This window comes from Sciurus vulgaris, assembly GCF_902686455.1.
Source record: "Sciurus vulgaris genome assembly, chromosome: 5".
NCBI lineage: Eukaryota > Metazoa > Chordata > Mammalia > Rodentia > Sciuridae > Sciurus > Sciurus vulgaris.
Genome location: NC_136465.1, coordinates 117,804,086 through 117,826,553, shown reverse-complemented (window position 1 = coordinate 117,826,553; position 22,468 = coordinate 117,804,086). Strand labels below are relative to the sequence as shown.

General features: G+C 34.3%; 2 protein-coding genes across 2 annotated transcripts in view; both read left to right on the top strand.

Moving 5' to 3' along the window:
* LOC306661095 (uncharacterized protein) overlaps positions 1-22,468 on the top strand; it is a gene marked incomplete at both ends in the record, with an annotated part of 32,547 nt that overhangs the window by 4,605 nt on the left and 5,474 nt on the right.
* Positions 4,900-5,838, top strand: LOC306662410 (olfactory receptor 6C3-like; the record flags this gene model as incomplete). The annotated part of the gene is made up of 1 exon (XM_079142063.1): positions 4,900-5,838. One exon carries the CDS (start codon positions 4,900-4,902, stop codon positions 5,836-5,838), a length of 939 nt encoding a protein of 312 aa, XP_078998189.1.

Below are 22,468 nucleotides of genomic sequence, written 5' to 3'. Positions count from 1 at the left end.
TATTTCTGAAAGACAATTTTACTGGATACAATATTATTGGTTGGCAGGAGTTTTTTGTTACTGCGGTTGTTTTCTTTTGTTTCACCTCTTTGGATTCAAAATCCCCCTCCGCCTTATAAGATTTCACTGAGAGGGCTTCTATAGTTGTACTTAATTTCCCATTTATATTATTTGCTGCATTTCTCTTGCTGCTTTCAAGATCCTCTCTTTACCTTTCACCTTTGATAGTTTGATTACCATATGTCCTGGGATAGTCTTATTTGAGTTGATCCTTATTGGAGACCTTTACCCCCACCCATCCCTGGATATTCATACCATTCTCCAGGTTCGTAAAGTTTTCTGCTGTCATTTTCTGAGATAATCTTTCTACCAATCTACCTTTTCTATTCCCTCTTCAATGCTAATGACTCAAACATTTCTTCTCTTTTGTCACTGTTCCATAAATTCCATGACCTTTATTCATTATTTTTAGTTTCTTCTCCAAACATATTTCTTCTCTTAAACGAATTTATTTGAAAATCAATTCTCTCTTCTTTCAGTTTCAGACAGCTTCTCTTCTTGATCAGTTCTGACATTAATGTTCTGTATTGCATTTTTTCCATTGTAGTTTTCAAGATTTATTTGATTTTCCTGTTATTTCAGTCTCTGCGTTAAATTTGTCTAATAACCTCAGAATTGTTTCTCTGTATTCACTTAAAATTCACTGAGCTTCTTTGAAACAGCTGTTTTGAATTCTTTGTTAAGTAATTTATGCATCTCTATCCCTTTAGAGTCAGTTATTGGTGTCATTTTATTCACTTGGTGACATAATGCTTCCTTAATTGTTCTTAATTCTTGTGATTGTGCATCGATGTCTACTTATTAAAAATGTATGCATTTGTTCTAGCCCTTTCAATCTCACTTTGTTAAAGAACATCTTTCAAAAGTAAGCTTATTCGGAGATTCTGGGTAGACTGGCGTTAACCCTAAGCCAATAAACACTACAGCCATTGCCACAGGATTGCCACAGCTGGCAACCTGGCTGTAATCCTGTGGCCATGTAATCTTGGGCTGACAAGAGTAACTCAACACTGGAATGTAATGCTGTGACCATTGAGCCTGGTGCAGTGCTGGGAGAACCTGATAACTGCTATGGTCTCTCATCCAAGAGATTCAAGTCCACTGCAGTTGTCTGGTGGTTCTGAGAACCAGAACTTGAGTACATCTCAAGGGATTTGTGGCTTCTCTTGTGCCAGGGTGAGTCTAGAAGCTCAGTCCATGGGTATAATCTTCAATCAATGGCCAAGTCAACAGTCTGCCTGGTGCTGTGTTTGTTGTGGTGGGTCTGGAATTGGGGTCTAAGGCCAATTCCTATGCTCATTCCCCTCTCCTTTCCCCAAGTAGATGGTGTTTCTCTCCACATTGTGCTGCCTGGGGTTGGGGAAGGGTGACAGAGATAATATAAAACTATCAGTCCTATCCTTTTTGATATGTCAATTTTTATTATTGTACTATAACTAGGTTCTGTTAACGTTTCACCTGGTTGACTTAGCTGCTGTGAAATTAATTTCATGTGAGTATATTTCTACAAATTATAGAGCAGTGATGGATAGAGTCCTATTCCACCATCTTGCTCTGCTGTTCACAAAATTCCACTCCCCTTTCAAAGAAATGTGGGACCTCATAACTGAACTATGTTTCATTGACTTAAAACATAGTCACTAATCATCCCCAGAATACCTTGGAGATAAGTGGGCATATTACTGAAAGTAAGTGTTCTTTTAGATGTGGGATAGACATGTAACACATATAGATCAGTCAAAATTAAAAGTGAAATATTAGTAGGTAAGGAGAAAAACCTATTAGTTTAGGTAATAGAAACTAAAAATAAAGAAATAAAGATAGAAAATAAAAATGAGCACGTGGTTATGGAAGAAGAGAGGCAAGCCATTCAATATTTAATATTTTGAGAAAATATTTTAGTGAAGCATATATAATATGGTATTTAAATAAAATGCTAGGCTTTGTCTGTTAGAGATTCATCTTATTTTTCCTCTAAAAAATATCCATAAGGTTATACTGCTGATAGATACACAAATGATGGAGATTGGATACTTAACTAACTTCTTAACTTCTTTCTTCCTCAAGCTTTTACATGAATATAAGTTGCCTCATATGGTTTTTGTTCTGTTTAGAAAAAAATGAGATAAGCAAAATATTTAGTCAATGCCTGATAATCAATAAATCTCAAACAATTATTGCTATATTTATTATTGTTAAGGGGTTTAGGGAGAAAAATAGAAAAATAATACCTATTTTTATTTAAAAACAAAGGCCATGGAATATAGTTTTCATAAGTAGAAAATAGTTTTTATTATTTCTACATAAGAATGTTTCATCAGTAATTTCAATGCCTATTATAACGCATATCAATTATAAATTCAACCCAACTCAATGCCATTGTATTTTTCTATGAGTTAACTAGTGGCTTACTCATCCTTCCCTATTTTCTCTCTTCTGTCCCACTTTCATTTACTGTCATCTTCCAATCCATCAGTGATCACACTTCTGGAATTAAATACACACATGCTTTGTATATTTGTTATATATGAAAAATAAGAAGAAACTGCTAAATAGAAAATGTATGTTACATATTCTATGTGAATATTTTACTTTTCTAGTCATAAAATTTTTATCTCTCAATGTGGAAAAATTTTAAATAGATAAATTTAAATACCAGATTTCTAAACATTTATTTTCTTGGTTCATAACTATTCTTGCCGTAAGAGGATGTCATATGTATAAGCAACAGTTTAATGGAAGTATATGATACTGTGAAGGGAAGTAAATGCAGCTTTTAGCAAATATTGCTATGACATTAATTATGGGCATAGGAAGGACCTCCCTAAATGTAAGTGACGATAGAGGGATGATACTCATCATAGATCCTTAACATTGGCCATTTCCGAGGACACTTAAGTCAGACAAGAAACTCAAGCAGTGTTTTCCATTTCTCCCTGCGTTATTGTGAGGAAGATTTGACTGAGTTGCCAAAATTCAAGGGATACAGATATGCTAATGCTCCTGAAGATAGGACCAGAATTTCTCAAAGAAAAAAGTAAGAATTCAAACAACCATAGGAAAATCAAATTCTGAATCAAAATTTTATACACCCAATATCACATGTTATTTATATACTTGCTTCACTAGCATCAATACATTTTATGCTTCCTTATCAATACTAATAAAAAGACCAATGTCAATTCACCAGTATTTTTTAATGATTACTTTTCTTGGCACTCTTTGTTTACTTAATGAATTCCCAAGGTAATAAGAGACAGATAAAAATAAGTTCAACTCCACTTGTGTAACATGCATAGATTGAAATAGTCCTTATTTTATATTGTTCAAATTGGCATTGGTGGGAAAATGTAACATTCTTTGAAGTCTAAGGAAAATATTATGTGCTTGTAGAACTATAGGTTTGCAAAATATTTATTTAAAACATTCACGTAAATGCAAAGAAAAAGGTTTCAGTAAGTATTTTATATTATCTACAAAGGGACAAGTGGAAGAATATTTTATTCAACCTAAACTTAACTGTTTACACACGGATCTTGTGAGAGAGAGAGTAGCAGGATTGATTGTAATATTATAAAATGTTCCAACAAGTTTACTGTACAAAGAATTAATAATCTTGTTGGTCAAATATTACTGGTCTCTAATTAAAGTGAGCGAAATTTTACAGATCCACGAACAGGTTAAGTCACCACATCCCAGATAGTAGAATTTCAGACTCAATCATCAAGAAATACCAGAAAATAAGCTTGCTAATCTTCAATTATATTTTTAATTTTCAGTATTAAAAGGGTTTTAAATCTACAATTGTATGTGCAAATTGCATTGTGAAATGTAAAAATGGAATGGAATATGTGTTATGTTAGAGAATAACAAACTTACCTATGGAAATACCATAAATGGGGTCCCAAGGCAAAACACAGCAACAGGCCTGGATTGTCCTTTTTATCATTTTTCCCTATGTTTAAATGTTATACTGTGATGGAGACAGGATTTTAACAGGGCATTCTCTATCTGAAAGAACATCTTCTTCCCAGTAAATGTATTTTGGTCATCCAATTTCTCATTAGCTACAGCAATATTGTAAAAATGATTGAATCATGCATTTTATGAATGAAAATTTCTAGGCAAAAGAAGTTTCCCTTTCTTGTGCTTTTTGTCTTTTTATTAGAGAAGTAAATGAGGCAAGGAGGGTAATTGTATTAGCCAGACCTTGAAGTTGGAAATTCAGGAGAGGATGCTAACACATTTCCATGAAAAAACATGTAGTTTTTAAAGTGAGAAGATGATTACCGTGACTGGTTGTTAAACCTGTGAAAATTCCTAAACTACATGGGCCCAAGTTTCTCAAAATATACTATCTGAAGGTAAGCCTAAATAAACTTTGAAGACTTTCAAACTCTTATTTTGATTATGCTTTATTCTAGACTAGTTTTGAAATATTGTGGAAAGGAAAAATTAACTACCATATTTTCATGGTTTTTATAAAGTAAATATTTTTGTACTTAATTAGAAACTTGATTTCAAAGAAATAAAATAAGAAAATAGCTTCTATTTCAGTATTATCACCAGAACCTTTTGTCCATGGCCTGTAGCAGTGTATTTTTCAATGCAGAGAGAGCAATATTTGACTTCTGGTAATACAAGTTATTAGGATGTAAGATAGAATGGGAATGGGAGGGAGTTACTGGTGAACAAAAGGTTTTATTTTATTAAACATAACACTCATATTTTATGAATATTTTTAAAGTGTTTCATCCGTCTTCAATCTCATGCTAATATTTTTACATTATAGGGGAACATACACTTCATGTTCTACAGGGGAGGAAAAAAGGATTGACAATGAAAAACCACACTATACCTACAGAATTCATTCTACTAGGGCTATCAGATGACCCAGAGCTTCAGATTGTGATTTTTCTCTTTTTAATTATCACATATATATTGAGTGTTACTGGAAATTTGACAATCATTACTCTCACATTGGTGGACTCGCATCTACAGACTCCTATGTATTTCTTCCTCAGGAACTTCTCTGTATTAGAAATCACCTTTACAACTGTCTGTATCCCTAGATTTCTGGGCACAATTATTACTAAGGACAAAACAATTTCATATAATAATTGCACAGCTCAGTTGTTTTTCTTCATCTTCATGGGTATAACTGAGTTTTACATTCTAACAGCCATGTCCTATGATCGCTATGTAGCCATTTGCAAACCCCTACATTATACCACCATCATGAACAAGAGAGTCTGCATATTGCTTGTCTTTTGTGCTTGGCTGGCAGGATTCTTAAATATCTTCCCACCAGTTATTCTTTTTCTCCAGTTAGATTACTGTGGCTCCAATGTTATTGATCACTTTGCTTGTGACTATTTCCCCCTATTGCAATTATCCTGCTCAGATACCTGGCTCCTAGAAGTGATTGGATTTTATTCTGCAATAGTGATTCTGCTTTTCACTTTGGCATTAATAATTCTATCCTACATGTTCATCATTCGGACAATTTTGAAACTCCCGTCTGCCAGCCAGAGAAAAAAGGCATTTTCTACATGCTCCTCTCACATGATTGTCATTTCCATCTCATATGGAAGTTGCATATTCATGTATGCTAATCCCTCTGCAAAAGAAAGAGCATCATTGACCAAAGGAGTCGCTATTCTCAATACCTCTGTTGCTCCCATGATGAATCCATTTATATACACTCTGAGAAATCAGCAAGTGAAGCAAGCCTTTAAGGACACCATCCAAAAAGTTATGCTTCTCTCTGGTAAATGAAAGCATTAGTGATGCTAGAAAATAAAGTTCTTGTAAATGTTTTCTGTTATACATAACCTCTCAAAACTTTCTTTCCTTCATATACAGTTGTTAGGTTTGTTTTTTCCCATTTCCTTGTTAAAATTTCTCCCATATTATACTTAAAAATTTTGGTAAAGCTAAATATTTCTTCAGAAATTTCTGATATTTCAAATATTTTATTCAAATGTATTTGGGCAAAGGAGAAAATCCTTTGACTATCATTTTAAATAGAAGTAGTTTGCTTTGGATCAGACAAAGGGCATTTAGCTTGATGGAAAGAGGGTCAGGATAGATGTGGACTTCAAAAATTTTCATTCTTGCTTGGTAATAAAATGAATGTTAATATTAATAATAATTATAATAAGAAGTAGTAAGAGGATAATAGCAGAAGGTGAAATAAAGTTTTTCAGTATTATTATGTGGTAGACTAATTCCTTTTTTTTAACAAGTCATACTTCTTTATTCACAAGCAGAAAAAAACAATGAAGTGTCACAATGCATTTTCAATCATCAAATAAGAAGCAGATAAACCATTCTTTAACTATAGACAACCCTATCATGGATTTTATAAGAATTCAATCTAAGAAAAAAATCCTTACACCTATAAACCTAAATATATAAAGTTATTTTAAAGATGTCATTCTATACAATTTACTCTTGGTAAAGGCATCTTTCAATGACAAACTTTTAATTTTGATGAACCCTAATTCTGGATCTTCTATGGCTAATGCTTTCTAAGACCAGAGAAAGCTACTTTGGCTACTCCCAAATCACAAAGATCTTCATCAATGTTTTCTGGAAAAGGTTTATATTTTTTTAGCTATCACTTATGTCTGTGATTCAACTCAAAGTCATTTTTGTGATAGAGGACTCATGATTCTTTTTTTTCCAAGAGGATATTTAGCTCCACTATCCTGCCTCCTTTTGTCAAAGACTCTCCTTTCCTGTTTGAGTACTTTAACACCGTTGTTAAAAATTAAGTGATCAGATAAAAATGAATGTTTTTAAGTCCTGTCTTCTATTTCATTGATTTATTTGATTACTGATACCACTTTCTACAATAATCATGGCATTGCATTGCAAAATTTAAGCCTCAATAAACAATATATAGAAATTAAACTGAAATGAATGAATGAGATCAAGGTGAGCCTAAGAACATCTTTGGGAAACCATTTTTAAAAATTGTATCACATCTTTGAAACACCCCATAATTACTACCATATCAAGAGCAAAATATATTTACCCACAAATAACTGAAAAACTACATATTTTTAATACCTTCAACTGAAATTATACATAAAAATATTTCATTAATTTTCTACTCAATTTTACCACGGGTCTCCCAACATTAGTTCTGAGTCATTTAATAATATCACAGTTAGCAAGCTTTAAAATAATCATAAAAAATTCATGTGTTGAAGGTGGATGATAGGTACACATTCCACCTAACAAAATTAATTATATTAAATTTATTTTATGATAAATAATAAAATGTTAAAAAGTCATATCAATTTTAAAAATGCACCTGGTAAATAAAAAAGTGAATTATTTTCTTTATAAAAAGAAGATTTATAAAATTTCCTTTAGAGTTTATCTTGGAAAATAAAATTACAAGATATTATCTCAGATTATTTAATATGTATGTTTTGCACAGTTTTCCTCTTTGTGCATGAACTTAAATCAGAAAATAAATCCCAGAGTTTTCTGAATATAAAATGAGAATAAGATTATAAAGTCCTCTAGTCTCAAAACTTTTCCCAATAACTGTCTATGGCTTTCACCCATATCATGAATCATGAATTCATCTTCTACTCAGTCCATATATATTATTCCCCTAGGTGTATTTGGGGGAAAAAAGTTATATCAACCACTATACCCTAGATTTCTAGGTCATTTCAACACTATTTCAAGTGTTGCTCAATTTATATCCAGGAAACTTTTATGTTTTTTCAATTTAAGTCCACGCACCAAAGAGGATGACTATGAAATAATACATGTTAAACAATCTGAGTTAATGTCTTATAAAGAATAAAATAAGTGATGCATACACTTTTTCTACCTGAACATCTACATATGGATGTTAACAATATTCTATAATCAGAATCAGAATCTTCTATGTTCTTCAAATTTAAGTGATTGTGAAAATTTAGACATTATTCAAAATATATTTTTAAAAAAACAGGATTGCAAGAGTGTGCCAGCCCTTTAGGTAAATAAGATAATACCATCTCCACTCCACTCTACTTAAAATGTTAGATATTTTTCTGTAGAATTAATTTTTCTAAAAATGTATCAAGTACTAGATCAATATCAAGGTAAAAGGGGATTATTCACAACATCTGCATTATCCAGGAGGCAGTACCAGTAAATACAAACGTGATGAAATGGATATTCTGGGCAAAGAGAACTTTATTTTTCTAACATCACTTGGCCATTTATTTATCACTTGGTTTCCTGAGCTTTCTTTTCATTCTATTTTCTTTTGCCTTTTCTGCAAGAGGTATTTACCATTGGTGTTCTGCTAAAGTCTTTAACAATTCCATAGTGAAAGACAGATAATTGACTTACAAATCTTTTAAATCAGGAAATAATGTAATTCTTTATAACACAAAATATACAATGATAAGAATGAAAACTAAAGTGACAGCAAAAGAAGACAAGATTATCATAGACTTAGGACTAAAAGGAGCTCACATTTAGTAATGATTGTGGAATTGATCATAATTCTGATAGGGCAAACAGTAAAAAATCCAACCTCCTATCATTGTCAATGATAGCATTGCCTGGACTATTTCTCCCCATGAGAATTTTAGAACATTTAGGGCAAAATCACCCTTTTTCATCACAATATCCCCAAATTAATTATGACCTAAATAATTAAATACGACCTAAATAATCATAATGGAAAGTTCTTTAACAATTTTGGTACTTATCAGAAACTTCTAATACATTATTTCAAATGCAAGTCAGTGTATTGTAAATTCATGAATCTGATTTGTGATGTTAGAAAAGTAGACGTATCCCATAATTGCAAGCTATAATCTCTGAAATATTGAATTCTCTACATCCATTTCACTTTGTTCATTTGCTATGAATTACAAATAACACTATTTATCTTCTAAGAGAATTCATAAAATATATATTGCTTATGGTTTGCATAATACAAAATAGAGTATGTAGAATATTATCACAGGAGATGTTATTTCTTGACCATACTACTAAAAACTCTGAAGTAATGTCTAGACTCTCACTCTGTTCTCCAGAACCAATTTATCATAATTTCACTCATCTTTTCATGTGTAAGATTTTTATTGGTACAGAATGATGGATTTCGTGGTGGTATTTTGTACATGCTTATTATTGTTAGCACAAAATGACCAAGCTGGGTGCAAACTTCATGGACCACCAGAGTCTTTATTCAGCAATGGAGTCCTGCTTCTGGTGAAGGTACTTTCCTGATGGAAAATGAGCCACTGGCCAAAGGGAGAATCTGTGCTTATATAGGTTACACTGAGAGGTGACTTAATTATTGATAGAGCTATGTCAGTTTGGGCACTCAGAAAACAGGTTTGTGAGAATTTGAAATTTGTTTTTACTGGGCAATGTTTTTACTTGGGAAGAATGGAGAGTCTGGGATCTGTGTTCAGTGCTTACCTTGTTCCCTTCAGGGTTCCATGGTACTGTCACTGGAAAAGGATTTATTTGGGGAAGGGTCAATGCTTTGGTGCCCTGTCAGAGACTTGACTTGATGGATATCTCCTCTCCAGGGATTTTCTTGTCACTGGATGATGTCTGCTTCCTTTCCAGGAATTGTCCTGTCACTAGGAAAGGATGTATTGGGAAAGGATCAATGTTATCAATGTGTTGCCTTCTTCCTCCATCCCTCTTTCCAGGCCACATTATTATGGGGTTTGTCATTTTCCATATCTTACATTTATGGCATGATTTGATCAAATGCATTTCATTTTTCTTGATAAGCATTACATTTTCAGTTCTCTCTCTTATCTGTATATAATTTTTGGAGTTATTTAATATACCTAAAGTATAATACCTCTGACTAATGGAGAATATTAATTATACATACCTCATAAAATTGTTGAAAGAATTAAATGAGCCCCTAGGTTTACTTGAAAAAAAGTCTTAACAACCCTAAATTCTTAGATGATGTCAAACTGTTCCAAGAATTAGTCTGCCAGAGGAGCTCTAAGGCGGGTTTGTTGAGATCTGTGGCAGGTGGCAGCTGGTGCAGGGGCTGCAGAGAACTGGAGGTCGGGGGGGTTGGACAGCCATGACCAGCAAGGCCAGCAGTGGTACCTCATGGAAAGTGCCCTGAGTCTTCATCAAGTTCATCAAAGGATTCAGTTGCAAGGAACCCAAGTAGAAGAAACAAGGCGTCTAGAGTTTGAAAATTTGAAAAATTAAAGCCAGTTCATGGTTTAATTTTTCTTTCCAAAGAATCTGCAGGCTCTATTCTTCAGGATGCCAGACTTGACATGACATTTTTTCAAAGCAGATAGTTAACAATGAATGTGCTACTCAAGCCATTTGATGTCCATTTTGGAGCGATATTATCAGAGCTTAAAGAATTTTCACAAAGTTTTGACGCAGCTATAAAGGGTTTGACCCTGAGCAATTGGGATGTGATTCAACAACTATACCACAGTTTTACCAGACAGCAAATGTTTGAATTTGATACAAAGACATCAGCCAAAGACCGAGATGCTTTTCATTTTGTCATTTATGTTCCTGTTATGAATTAGATGGATTATGAAAAGAACTAATTAATTTAGGTGTATGCAATCAAGATGACTGGATCAGCTCAGTACAGCCAGTCATAGAAAAAAAGAAAACAAAAGTACAGTAAAGGTGAAATTTGATTCAACTTAATGGCAATTGAGTCTGGCAGAAAAATGATATATGAACAGAAGATAGCAGAGTTACAAAATCAACTTGCAGAGGATCCTGTGGATACACATTAGGGTAGTAACATGTTAGGTGTTATTCAATCAAAAGTTGCCAAAAATCAGACACTTTTTGAAGAAGAAATACAAAAGTTAAAAAGATACAAGATTGAAAATATCAGATGAAAAAATAAATAAATATTAACAAACTATCAATGAAATTTAAATAAAGTTTATATTTTTGTTAATAGTATTGCATCAATGTTAATTTCTTAACTGATAATTAGACTTTTCACTTAGTGGAAGTTGATTGAAATATATACAGGAACTCTGTACTATTTTTGCAACTTTTATCTATGCTTAAAATTATCACAGATAAAAAGAGTTTAACACCTTGATTCCTAATCTTATCTTCTAAAAGCACAAAATACTATGGGAGCCATGAATAATGTCATAAAATAGCATACTTTATGGCTACACAATCTACCTCTTATTCAAAGACATATCTTTTCAGTCCCTATATAATAGCAATTTTAGTATCTTCAATAACTAACTTTTTAGCCTAATTCCAGAACATTAGTGGAAGTTTATATATGGATTAGCGGAACTATGTAGAACACTATCAACAAGTGTTTGTTTTTCCCAAGCTTAATTAGTATGTGACTTTGCTCTTAAGGGTTTAGTGTCTTCTGTCAATGTGGTGCAGATACTAGGAAAAGCAGAGTATACACATTGAATAAAAGTATTAGTGCCTGGGACTTGTCCAATCTGAGGCTCTTAAAAGAAAGAAGTTCACCAAAGTTTCTTGCATAAATTAAGAATCTATAACCATCCCAACAGAAGGGTAGACATAAGCAGTATGAAAAAGAAAGAGACAAAAGCAAACCACCTAAACAGCCCACATCAGTTCAATAATTGATTCCATTGAAATCAGAGAGAAGAAAATGTCAGAGAAATAGTTTTAAAAGTTCATAGCTAAAATGTTCAAGTAAGTTAAAAGTAGATGTAAGGAGTGAACTTAGAGAAAAAATACAGGAAGTGAAATATCATTTCAATAAAGAAATAGAGACTTTGAAAAGAGCCAATGAAAATCCTAGAAATAAAAGATTCAAAAAAGTCAAATAAAAATTCAATAAGAAGAATCACCAATAGATTAGACACTTTGAAGACAGATTTTCAGGCCTTCAAAACAAAGTATATAATCTTGGAAATAAAGTCAATAATAAATAAAATGTTGAGACCATAACCAGAATATTCAAGAAATCTGGGATAATATGAAGAGATCAATTTTAAGAATCACTGGGGTAGATGAAGGCTTCAAAATACATAGTAAAGAATTGCATATTTTTTCTTTTTATTGGACATTTTTAGTTATAGATGACAGTAAAATCCATTTTGACATAATTATAAAAATATGAAATAGATCATGTTCTAGTTCAGACCCCAGTACCTCTTCTTCCCCTTCTCTATCCCCACTCCCTGCTCACTTTCCTCCACTAATCTTTCTGTCATTTACCTCTAGGTATTTTTTAATTAATTTCTTGTGGCTACACACAATGGTGAGATTCACTGATTTCCAAATTTTAGGAGCAAGATGGCAATTCAAATATAAGAAGCATATAGAACTCAAATAGGCAAGCTTAAAAGACGTCTTCTTCAAGACACATTATAATGAAAATGCCTAATATAAGAATAAGGATAGAATTTTAAAAGCCACAAGAGAAAACCAGCAGGTCACACATAGAGATAAATCCACTTGGATTTGAACTGATTTCTCAACCCAGACACTAAAAGTCAAGAAGACTTGGAATAATATATACCAAGCCCTAAAAGAAATGGTCACCAATGAAGATTAATATATTCAGCAAAACTTTCCTTCAAAATTGAAGTTGAAATTCAAATTTTCCATGCTAAGCAGAAACTAAGAGTTTTCATAAACACTAGGCCTACACTACAAACATACTCAATGAGATATTTCATACAGAAGAGATGAAAAAGAAAACTGAAAACCAAAATAGTGAAGAATTGCACTAGAAGAATATTCAATTAAAGGAGAAGTAGGCATTAGAAATAAGTCTCAAGCATTAGAAATCATACCAAAATTGCAGAAAATAAAAATCATCTTCCTATGATAACATTGAAGGTAGTTCTAAGAGAAAAATTTATAGGACTGAGTCCCTACATTTAGAAACTGGAAAGATACCAAAAAAATGATATAACATTACACCTCATGACCCTATGAAAAGAATAAGTAACTAACATTAAAATCAGTAGATGATAGGAAATAATTAAAATCAGAGCCAAAATCATTGAAACTGAGAATAAAATTTACCAAAGTATCAATGAATTGAAAGGGTTGGTTTTCTGAAAGGATAAACAAATTTGAGAAACCCTTGACCAAGCTAATGAAAATACAAAGAATCTTAAATTAACAAAACTGGACATGAAAAAAGAAATATCACTATAGACACTAGTGAAATCAAGTGGATCATCAGAATCTATTTTGAAAATTTATACTCTAATAAACTAGAGAATCTCAAAAATTCCCAGAGACATATGATTTATCCAAATTGATCCATGATGATAAAGAAAATTTAAACAGACCAATATCAAGCAATGACATTGAAACAGGAATTAAAAGTTTTCCAACAAATAAAATCCCAGGATCAGAGAGAATCTCAGCTGAGTTCTTTCTACCAGACCTTTAAAGAAGAATTATTATGAATCCTTCTCAAATTATTCCATGAAATACAAAATGAGGGAATACTGCAATATTCATTCTATGAGGCCAGTATAACCAGGATACTGAAATCAAAGACACATCAAGGAAAGAAAACCACAGACCAACATCCTGGATGAATATAGATGCAAAAATTCTGAATAAAATATTGGCAGATTTCATTCAAAGACACTTTAAAAAGGTAGTGCACGATGATCAAGTGGGTTTCATCCCAGAATGCAAAGTTGGTTCAACATATGCAAATCAATTAATTTCCAACATAAATACAATTAAAAACAAGAATCACATGATTATTTTAATGTATGAATAAAGAGTATGTGACAAAGTCCCAGCACCCATTCATGTTTTAAAACACTGGAGACTCTAGAGATAAAGGAACTTACCTCAAAAGTATAAAGTTTACGTATGACAAACTCAAGACCAGCTCACACAGAATGGAAAAAATGTGAAAGCACTTCCTCTTAAAACAGGAATAAGATAAGTGTAATCATTCATATTGCTCCTATTCAACACAGTCCTTGAAAGTCCAGCCAGAGCAGTCAGGCAGAGAAGGAAATTAAAGGGATACAAATTTTTTTAAAAAATAATAATTCAAATTATCTCTGTTTGCTGATGACATATCTTATATTTAGAAGATTAAAAAAATTTTCACTGCAATCCAAGATGGCGGACTAGAGGGTGACTGCATCTCCAGTCGTTCCAGAACCCAGGATTCAAGAAGGGAGGCATTGAGAGTCTCAGACTAAAATAGAACCACGGGATGAGTCTCCCCCACCCGGTGAGGCTGGACCTGGGCGGCAGGCCCCGATTCTGGAGGCTTATTAGAGTAGGGCAGGGCAGTTAGAGTCTCCCCCAGGCAGCCCTGAGCACTCTGGTGGTGGGCTCCTCCCATAGGGCCAGATTCTCCAGCTTCACAGCACAGGCCCCCCAGTGAGAGCCTTTCTGCACAGAACCAGCTCTAAGTCCCTGAACCAGCATGCAGCCAGCTCTGGCCCACCCACAGTTTGCTTCAGAGACCAGGAAAGGGCAGCCAGGGACTTCCTCAAGCAGCCCAGCTCCCTCTGGAGCTCCCTAAGGTGGGAAGCGCCTTTCTAGGCTAGCTTCTCAGAGCAGACCGCCCAGTGAGAGCCTTTCCACACAGAGCCAGCCACAAGTCCCCAAGCCAGCGGAGACCTCCGACCTGCAAGCAGCCTCTGGGACCAGGGCAGGGCAGCCAGAGACCTCTCCAGGTCTCTCTCCCTGGAACCAGTAGCGGACTAGGAGCAGCTTTCATCAGAAGCACTGCATTATCAAGTTACTCCAAGACTTCAGGCTACTGAAGGCTGGGAGGTGATACAATGGAAATCTACAGGGACACTATAAGCCAATAGAGGAAATCTACAATATCACAGAGTCCCACTGACATCTGACTAATATGAGAAAACAAGGGAAGAAAATGTCCCCAACAAACCTAGATACTATATCAATAAAACCCAATGACAGCACAGCAGAGGAAATGTCAGAAAGGGAGTTCAGAATGTACATAATTAAAACAATCAGGGAAGCAAACGAGGAGATGGAAGAGCAAATGCAGGCATTGAAGGAGGAGATGAAAGAGCAAATGCAGGCATTAAATGATCACACCAATCAACAGTTAAAAGAGCAAATATGGAAGCAAGAGATCATTTCAATAAAGAGTTAGAGATACTGTAAAAAAAAAAAAAACAGAAATCCTTAAAATGAAGGAAACAATAAACCAAGTTAAAAACTCCACAGAAAGCATAACCAATAGGATAGAACACCTGGAAGACAGAACCTCAGATATTGAAGAAAAAATATTTAATCTTGAAAACAAAGTTGACCAAACAGAAAAGATGATAAGAAATGATGAACAGAATCTATAAGAATTATGGGATATCATGAAAAGGCCAAATTTAAGAATTATTGGGATTGAGGAAGGCTTAGAGAAACAAACCAAAGGAATGAACAATATATTCAATGAAATAATATCAGAAAATTTCCCAAATCTGAAGAATGAAATAGAAAACCAAGTACAAGAGGCTTATAGGACTCCAAATACACAAAATTACAGCAGACGCACACCAAGGCACATTATTATGAAAATACCTAACATACAAAATAAAGACAGAATTTTAAAGGCAATGAGAGAAGAGAATCAAATTATACATTCAGGGGGAAACCGATAAGAATATCAGCAGATTTTTCAATCCAGACCCTAAAAGCTAGTAGGGCCTGGAACAACATTTACCAAGCCCTGAAAGAAAACGGATGCCAACCAAGAATCTTATACCCAGCAAAACTTTAAGATTTGATGATGAGATAAGATCCTTCCATGACAAACAAAAGCTAAGAGAATTTACACAAAGAAAGTTGGCATTATAGAACATTCTCAGCAAAATATTCCATGAGGAAGAGATGAAAAAACAATGATGCCAATCACCAATGGGAGGAACTAGCCTAAAGCAATAGCCAAATAAAGGAGAAAACAAATCATGTCAGAAAACAAAAATGAGTCAAATGACTGGGAATACAAATCATATCACAATAATAAACCTGAACTCATCAATCAAAAGACATAGACTGGCACATTGGATTAAAAAGAAAAATCCACTAATATGCTGCCTGCAACAGACTCATCTCATAGAAAGTGATACCCATAGACTAAAGGTAAAAGGATGGGAAAAAACATACCATGCACACGGACACAGCAAAAAAGCTGGAGTATCCACACTCATTTCAAATAATGTGGACTTCAAGCCAAAACTAGTCAGAAGGGATAAAGAAGGACATTACATACTGCTTAAGGAAAGCATAAATCAGCAAGACATAACAATCATAAATATCTATGCCCCAAACATTGGCTCATCCATGTACGTCAAACAAATCCTTCTCAATTCCAGAAATCAAATAGACCATAACACAATAATATTAGGCAATTTTAACACACCTCTCTCACCGCTGGATAGATCGTCCAAACAAAAATTGAATAAAGAAAACATAGATCTCAATAACACAATCAATAATTTAGACTTAACCGACTTATATAGAATATTCCGTCCAACAAAGAATGAATACACTTTCTTCTCAGCAGCACATGGATCCTTCTCTAAAACAGACCATGTTTTATACCACAAAGGTACTGTTAGCAAATACAAGAAGATAGAGATACTACCTTGTACTCTATCAGATCATAATGGACTGAAATTAGAAATAAATGACAGAATAAAAAACAGAAACTTCTCCAATACTTGGAGATTAAATAATACACTATTATATGATGAATGGATAACAGAAGACATCAGGAGGGAAATTAAAAAATTCTTAGAAGTAAACGAGAACAAAGACACATCATATCAAAACCTCTGGGACACTATGAAAGCAGTACTTAGAGGAAGATTTATATCATGGGGCACATTCAACAAAAGACGTAGAAATCAACAAATAAACGACTTCACACTACAGCTCAAAGCCCTAAAAAAAGAAGAGCAGACCAACACAAAAAGTAGTAGAAGACAGGAAACAGTTAAAATCAGAGCTGAAATCAACGAAATTGAAACAAAAGAAACAATCGGAAAAATTAACAAAATAAATAGTTGGTCCTTTGAAAAAATAAACAAAATTGATAAACCCTTAGCCACACTAACAAAGAGAAAGAGGGAGAAAACTCAAATAACTAAAATTCGGAATGAACAAGGAACTATCACAACAGACACAAGTGAAGTACAAAACATAATTAGAAGCTATACTCCAACAAAACAGAAAACTCGAAGACATCAACAAGTTTCTAGAGACATATGAATTACCGAAACTGAACGAGGAGGACATACACAACTTAAATAAATCAATTTCAAGCAATGAAATAGAAGAGGTCATCAAAAGCCTACCAACAAAGAAAAGTCCAGGACCAGATGAGTTCTCAGCCAAGTTCTACAAAACTTTTAAAGAATACCTCATTCCAATACTTCTCAAAGTATTCCATGAAGTAGAAGAGGAGGGAACCCTACCAAACTCATTCTATGAAGCCAATATCACCCTGATACCTAAACCAGGAGGAGACACATCGAGGAAAGAAAATTTCAGACCAATATATTTAATGAATATTGATGCAAAAATTCTCAACAAAATTTTAGCAAATCGCATACAAAAATATATTAAAAAGATAGTGCACCATGATCAAGTGGGTTTTATCCCAGGGATGCAAGGTTGGTTCAACATCCAGAAATCAAAAAATGGCATTCACCATATCAACAGACTAAAAGTTAAGAATCACATGATTATTTCAATAGATGCAGAAAAAGCAATCAATAAAATACAGCATCCCTTCATGCTCAAAACACTAGAAAAAATTGGGGTAGTGGGAACATTCCTTAACATTGTAAAGGCCATCTACACTAAGCCCATGGCCAATATCATTCTAAATGGTGAAAAACTGAAAGCCTTCCCCCTAAAAACTGGAACAAGGCAGGGATGCCCTCTTTCACCACTTCTATTCAACATCGTTCTTGAGACTCTAGCCAGAGCAATTAGACAAACCAAAGAAATTAAAGGAATACAAATTGGAAAAGAAGAACTCCAACTATCTCTGTTCGCTGATGACATGATTATATATTTAGAGGAACCTGGAAATTCCACCAGAAAACTCTTAGTACTCATAAGTGAATTCAGTGAAGTAGCAGGTTACAAGATCAATGCTCATAAATCCAATGCATTTTTATACATAAGTGATGAATCTTCAGAAAGAGAAATTAGGAAAACTACCCCATTCACAATAGCATCAAAAAATATAAAATACTTGGGAATCAATCTCACAAAAAAGGTGAAAGACCTCTACAATTAGAACTACAGAATGCTAAAGAAAGAAATTAAAGAAAACCTTAGAAGATGGAAAGATCTCCCATGTTCTTGGATAGGAAGAATTAATATTGTCAAAATGGCCATACTACCTAAAGTGCTATACAGATTCAATGCAATTCCAATTAAAATCCCAATGATGTACCTCACAGAAATAGAGCAAGCAATCATGAAATTCATCTGGAAGAATAAGAAACCCAGAATAGCTAAAGCAATCCTCAGTAGAAAGAGCGAAGCAGGGGGTATCGCAATACCAGATCTTCAACTCTATTACAAAGCAATAGTAACAAAAACGGCATGGTATTGGTACCAAAATAGACAGGTAGATCAATGGTACAGAATAGAGGACATGGACACAAACCAAAATAAATACAATTTTCTCATACAGGACAAAGGTGCCAAAAATATACAATGGAGAAAAGATAGCCTCTTCAACAAATGGTGCTGAGAAAACTGGAAATCTATATGCAACAGAATGAAATTAAACCCCTATCTCTCATCCTGCACAAAACTCAACTCAAAATGGATCAAGGACCTCGGAATCAGACCAGAGACCTTGCATTTTTTAGAAGAAAATGTAGGTCCAATCCTTCAACTTGTTGACTTAGGATCAGACTTCCTTAACAGGACTCCCATAGCACAAGAAATAAAAGCAAGACTCAACAACTGGGATAGATTCAAACTAAAAAGCTTTCTCTCAGCAAAGGAAAGTATCAGCAATGCAAAGAAAGAGCCTATAGAGTGGTAGAAAATCTTTGCCAATCATACTTCAGATAGAGCGCTAATTTCCAGAATCAACAAACTCTACACCAAGAATACAAATAATCCAATCAACAAATGGGCTAAGGAAATGAACAGACACTTCACAGAAGAAGATGTACAAGCAATCAACAGATATATGAAAAAATGTTGAACATCTCTAGTAATAAGAGAAATGCAAATCAAAACTACCCTAAGATTTTATCTCACCCCAATTAGAATGGCGATTATCAAGAACACAAGCAACAATAGGTGTTGGCGAGGATGTGCTGAAAAAGGTACACTCATACATTGCTGGTGGGGATGCAAATTAGTGCAGCCACTCTGGAAAGCAGTATGGAGATTCCTCAGAAAGCTTGGAATGGAACCACCATTTGACCCAGGTATCCCACTCCTTGGCCTATACCCAAAGGACTTAAAATCAGCATACTACAGAGATACAGCCACATCAATGTTCATAGCTGCTCAATTCACAATAGCCAGAGTGTGGAACCAACCTAGATGCCCTTCAGTTGATGAATGGATAAAGAAACTGTGGCATATATATACAATGGAATATTACTCTGCCATGAAGAATGATAAAATTATGGCATTTGCAGGCAAATGGATGAAATTGGAGGATATCATGCTAAGTGAGATAAGCCAATCTCAAAAAACTAAAGGACGAATGATCTCACTGATAAGTGGATGAGGACATATAATGGCGGGTAGTAGGGTTAGGGTTAGGTTTAGGGTTAGGGATAAGGAGGGTGGTAACAGTGGAGGAAGGAAGGACTGTATAGAGGGATAAGAGGGGTGGGAGGGGTGGAGGGAAGGGAAAAAAATAACAGAATGAATCAAACAACATTGCCCTATGTAAATTAATGATTTTTAATAAAAATAAATAAATAAATAAAATTTTAAAAAACATTTTTTCACCAGAACACTTCTAAAGATGATAAATGAATTCAGAAAAGTAGCAGGATACAAGATCAGTGTACATAGATCAATCACTTTCCTATATTTTATAATGAGTCTGCTGAAAAGGAAATTAGGAAAATTATAACATTCACAAAAACCTCAAAAATAAAATAAAATACTTGAAAGTAAATCTAATGCAGAAGGTGGCAGACCTCTATATTAAAACAATTGAAGAAGACCTTAGAAGATGGAAGGACTTCCCATGTTGTTGGTTAGGCAGAATTAATATCGTCAAAATGGTCATACTACCAAAAACATTATACAGATTCAATGCAATACTAGAGGTATCACAATACCAGATACCCCAATGTCTCAAATTATACTACAGAGCTATAGCAACAAAAAATTATGCTATTGGCACCAAAACAAACATGAATACCAACGGTTCACAAGAGAAGGCACAGAGACAAATTCACATAGATATAGTCATCTGATGCATGACAAAGGTGCCAAAAACATACACTGGGAAAAAATAGACTATTTTAACAAATATCCTGGAAACTGAATATTCATATGTAGAAGAATATAACTTGACCTCTATTGCCCTGCACAAAAATCAACTCAAAGTTGTTTGAAGACCCAGGAATTAGACCAGAAACTCTCTAATTGCTAGAAGAAAATGTAGGCTCAACACTCCAACAAATTGGCAAAGGCATTGACTTTCTTAAAAAGACTCCTTAAGCATGAGAAATAAAACCAAGAATCAATAAGTGGGAAGGCATCAAATTAAAAAGCTTATGCACAGAAAAGGAAACCAGGGCTTGAAGAGAAGCCTTCTGAATGGGAATCCTTCGCCATGTGCTCCTCAGACATGGGATTAATATCCAGACTAAAAAAGGACTCAAAAATTTAACACCAAAAAACAAATATCCCAATTAATAAAAATGCAAAAGAAATACACAGCATTTCTTAAAAGAAGAAACACAATTGGTCAGCAAATTGATGAAAAAAAAAGGTTCACCATCTCTAGAAATTAGGGAAGTCTATAGATTGAGATTTCACTTCAGTCTAGTCAAAATGGAAATCATCAAGAATACAAAAAGTAATAAAAGCTGTTGAGGATGTGTGGGAGAAGGTACACTCATACATTGTTGGTGGGCCTGCGGATTAGAGCACCCACCTAGAAAAGCAGTATGGAGATTCCTCAAAAAATGAGGAATGGAACCACCATAAGACCCAGCAATCCCACTCACTGTTATGGATCCAAATGATCTAAAATCAGCATACTACAGGAATGTAGCCACATTGATGTTTATAGCAGCACAATTCACAATAGCCAACCTGAAGAACCAACCTAAGTACCCATCAATAGATGAATGGATAAAGACAATGCGGTATACATATACAATGCAGTTTAATAAATCATAAATAACAATGAAATTATGGCATTTGCCAATTAATATATGGAACTGGAGACCATCATGCTAAGTGAAATAAGAGAGATGCTGAAAAATCAAAGTTTGTCATGATTAATTTGAATTGTCAACTTGATTCTATTAAGAGATGCTGGGTGTGTCAAAGAGGGTTTGTCAAGGAATGATCAGCATGTGGTATAGCAAACTGAAGTGGACACCCTCCCTACATGTGAGCAGCACTGTCCAATAGATTGGAGGTTTGGATGGAATAAAAGTTGGAAGGAAAAGAAAGAAGCAGCAGATGTAAGCTCCATTCTTCTTGAATAGGTACTTGATTACCGCTGTGCTTGCCTGAGGATATCAAATTCTCACTCCTTCACTCTTGAAAAGAGGACTCTGCCAGTGACTCTCCAGGGAGTTTCCAGAAGCCTTCAGTCTTGGACTGGGGTAGCATCATGATCCCTCTTGTTCTGAGGCTTCAGTGTCTTGGACTGCACAGCTGCTGTTCCTCCAGCTCTCCAGTCTGCAGGCAGCCAATATTGACCATCCAGCTTCTGGTTGTGTCAACTAATCCGATAAATCCCTTTACAATCGTACCTCCTGTTGGTTCTATTCCTCTAGAGAACCCTGACTAATACAAAGGTCAAATGTTTTCTCTCTGTGAGGAATCTAGACCAAAATATGTAAAAGAAAAGAGAGCATGGAATTCCATGAAAAGAGTAGAGATCAGTGGAGTAGAGGAAGGAGATTGATAGGGAAGGAGAGATTGGAAAAGGAAAGAGTGGTGGCATGAATTTGACTAAAATTTCCTGTGTACATATATAAATATACCACAGTGAAGCTTGCCTTTATGTATCTCCACAAGGCACAATTTTTTTAAAAATTATGAATAAATAGAAGAAAGATAATTATAGTAGAGAAAAGGGGAAGGGAGGCTGAGAGGGAAAGAGGATGTATTGAGGACTGAATTAGAGCAAATTATATTCCATGCTTGTATACTTTTGTCAAAATGAACCCTAATGATTCAAAAATGCTATGTATAA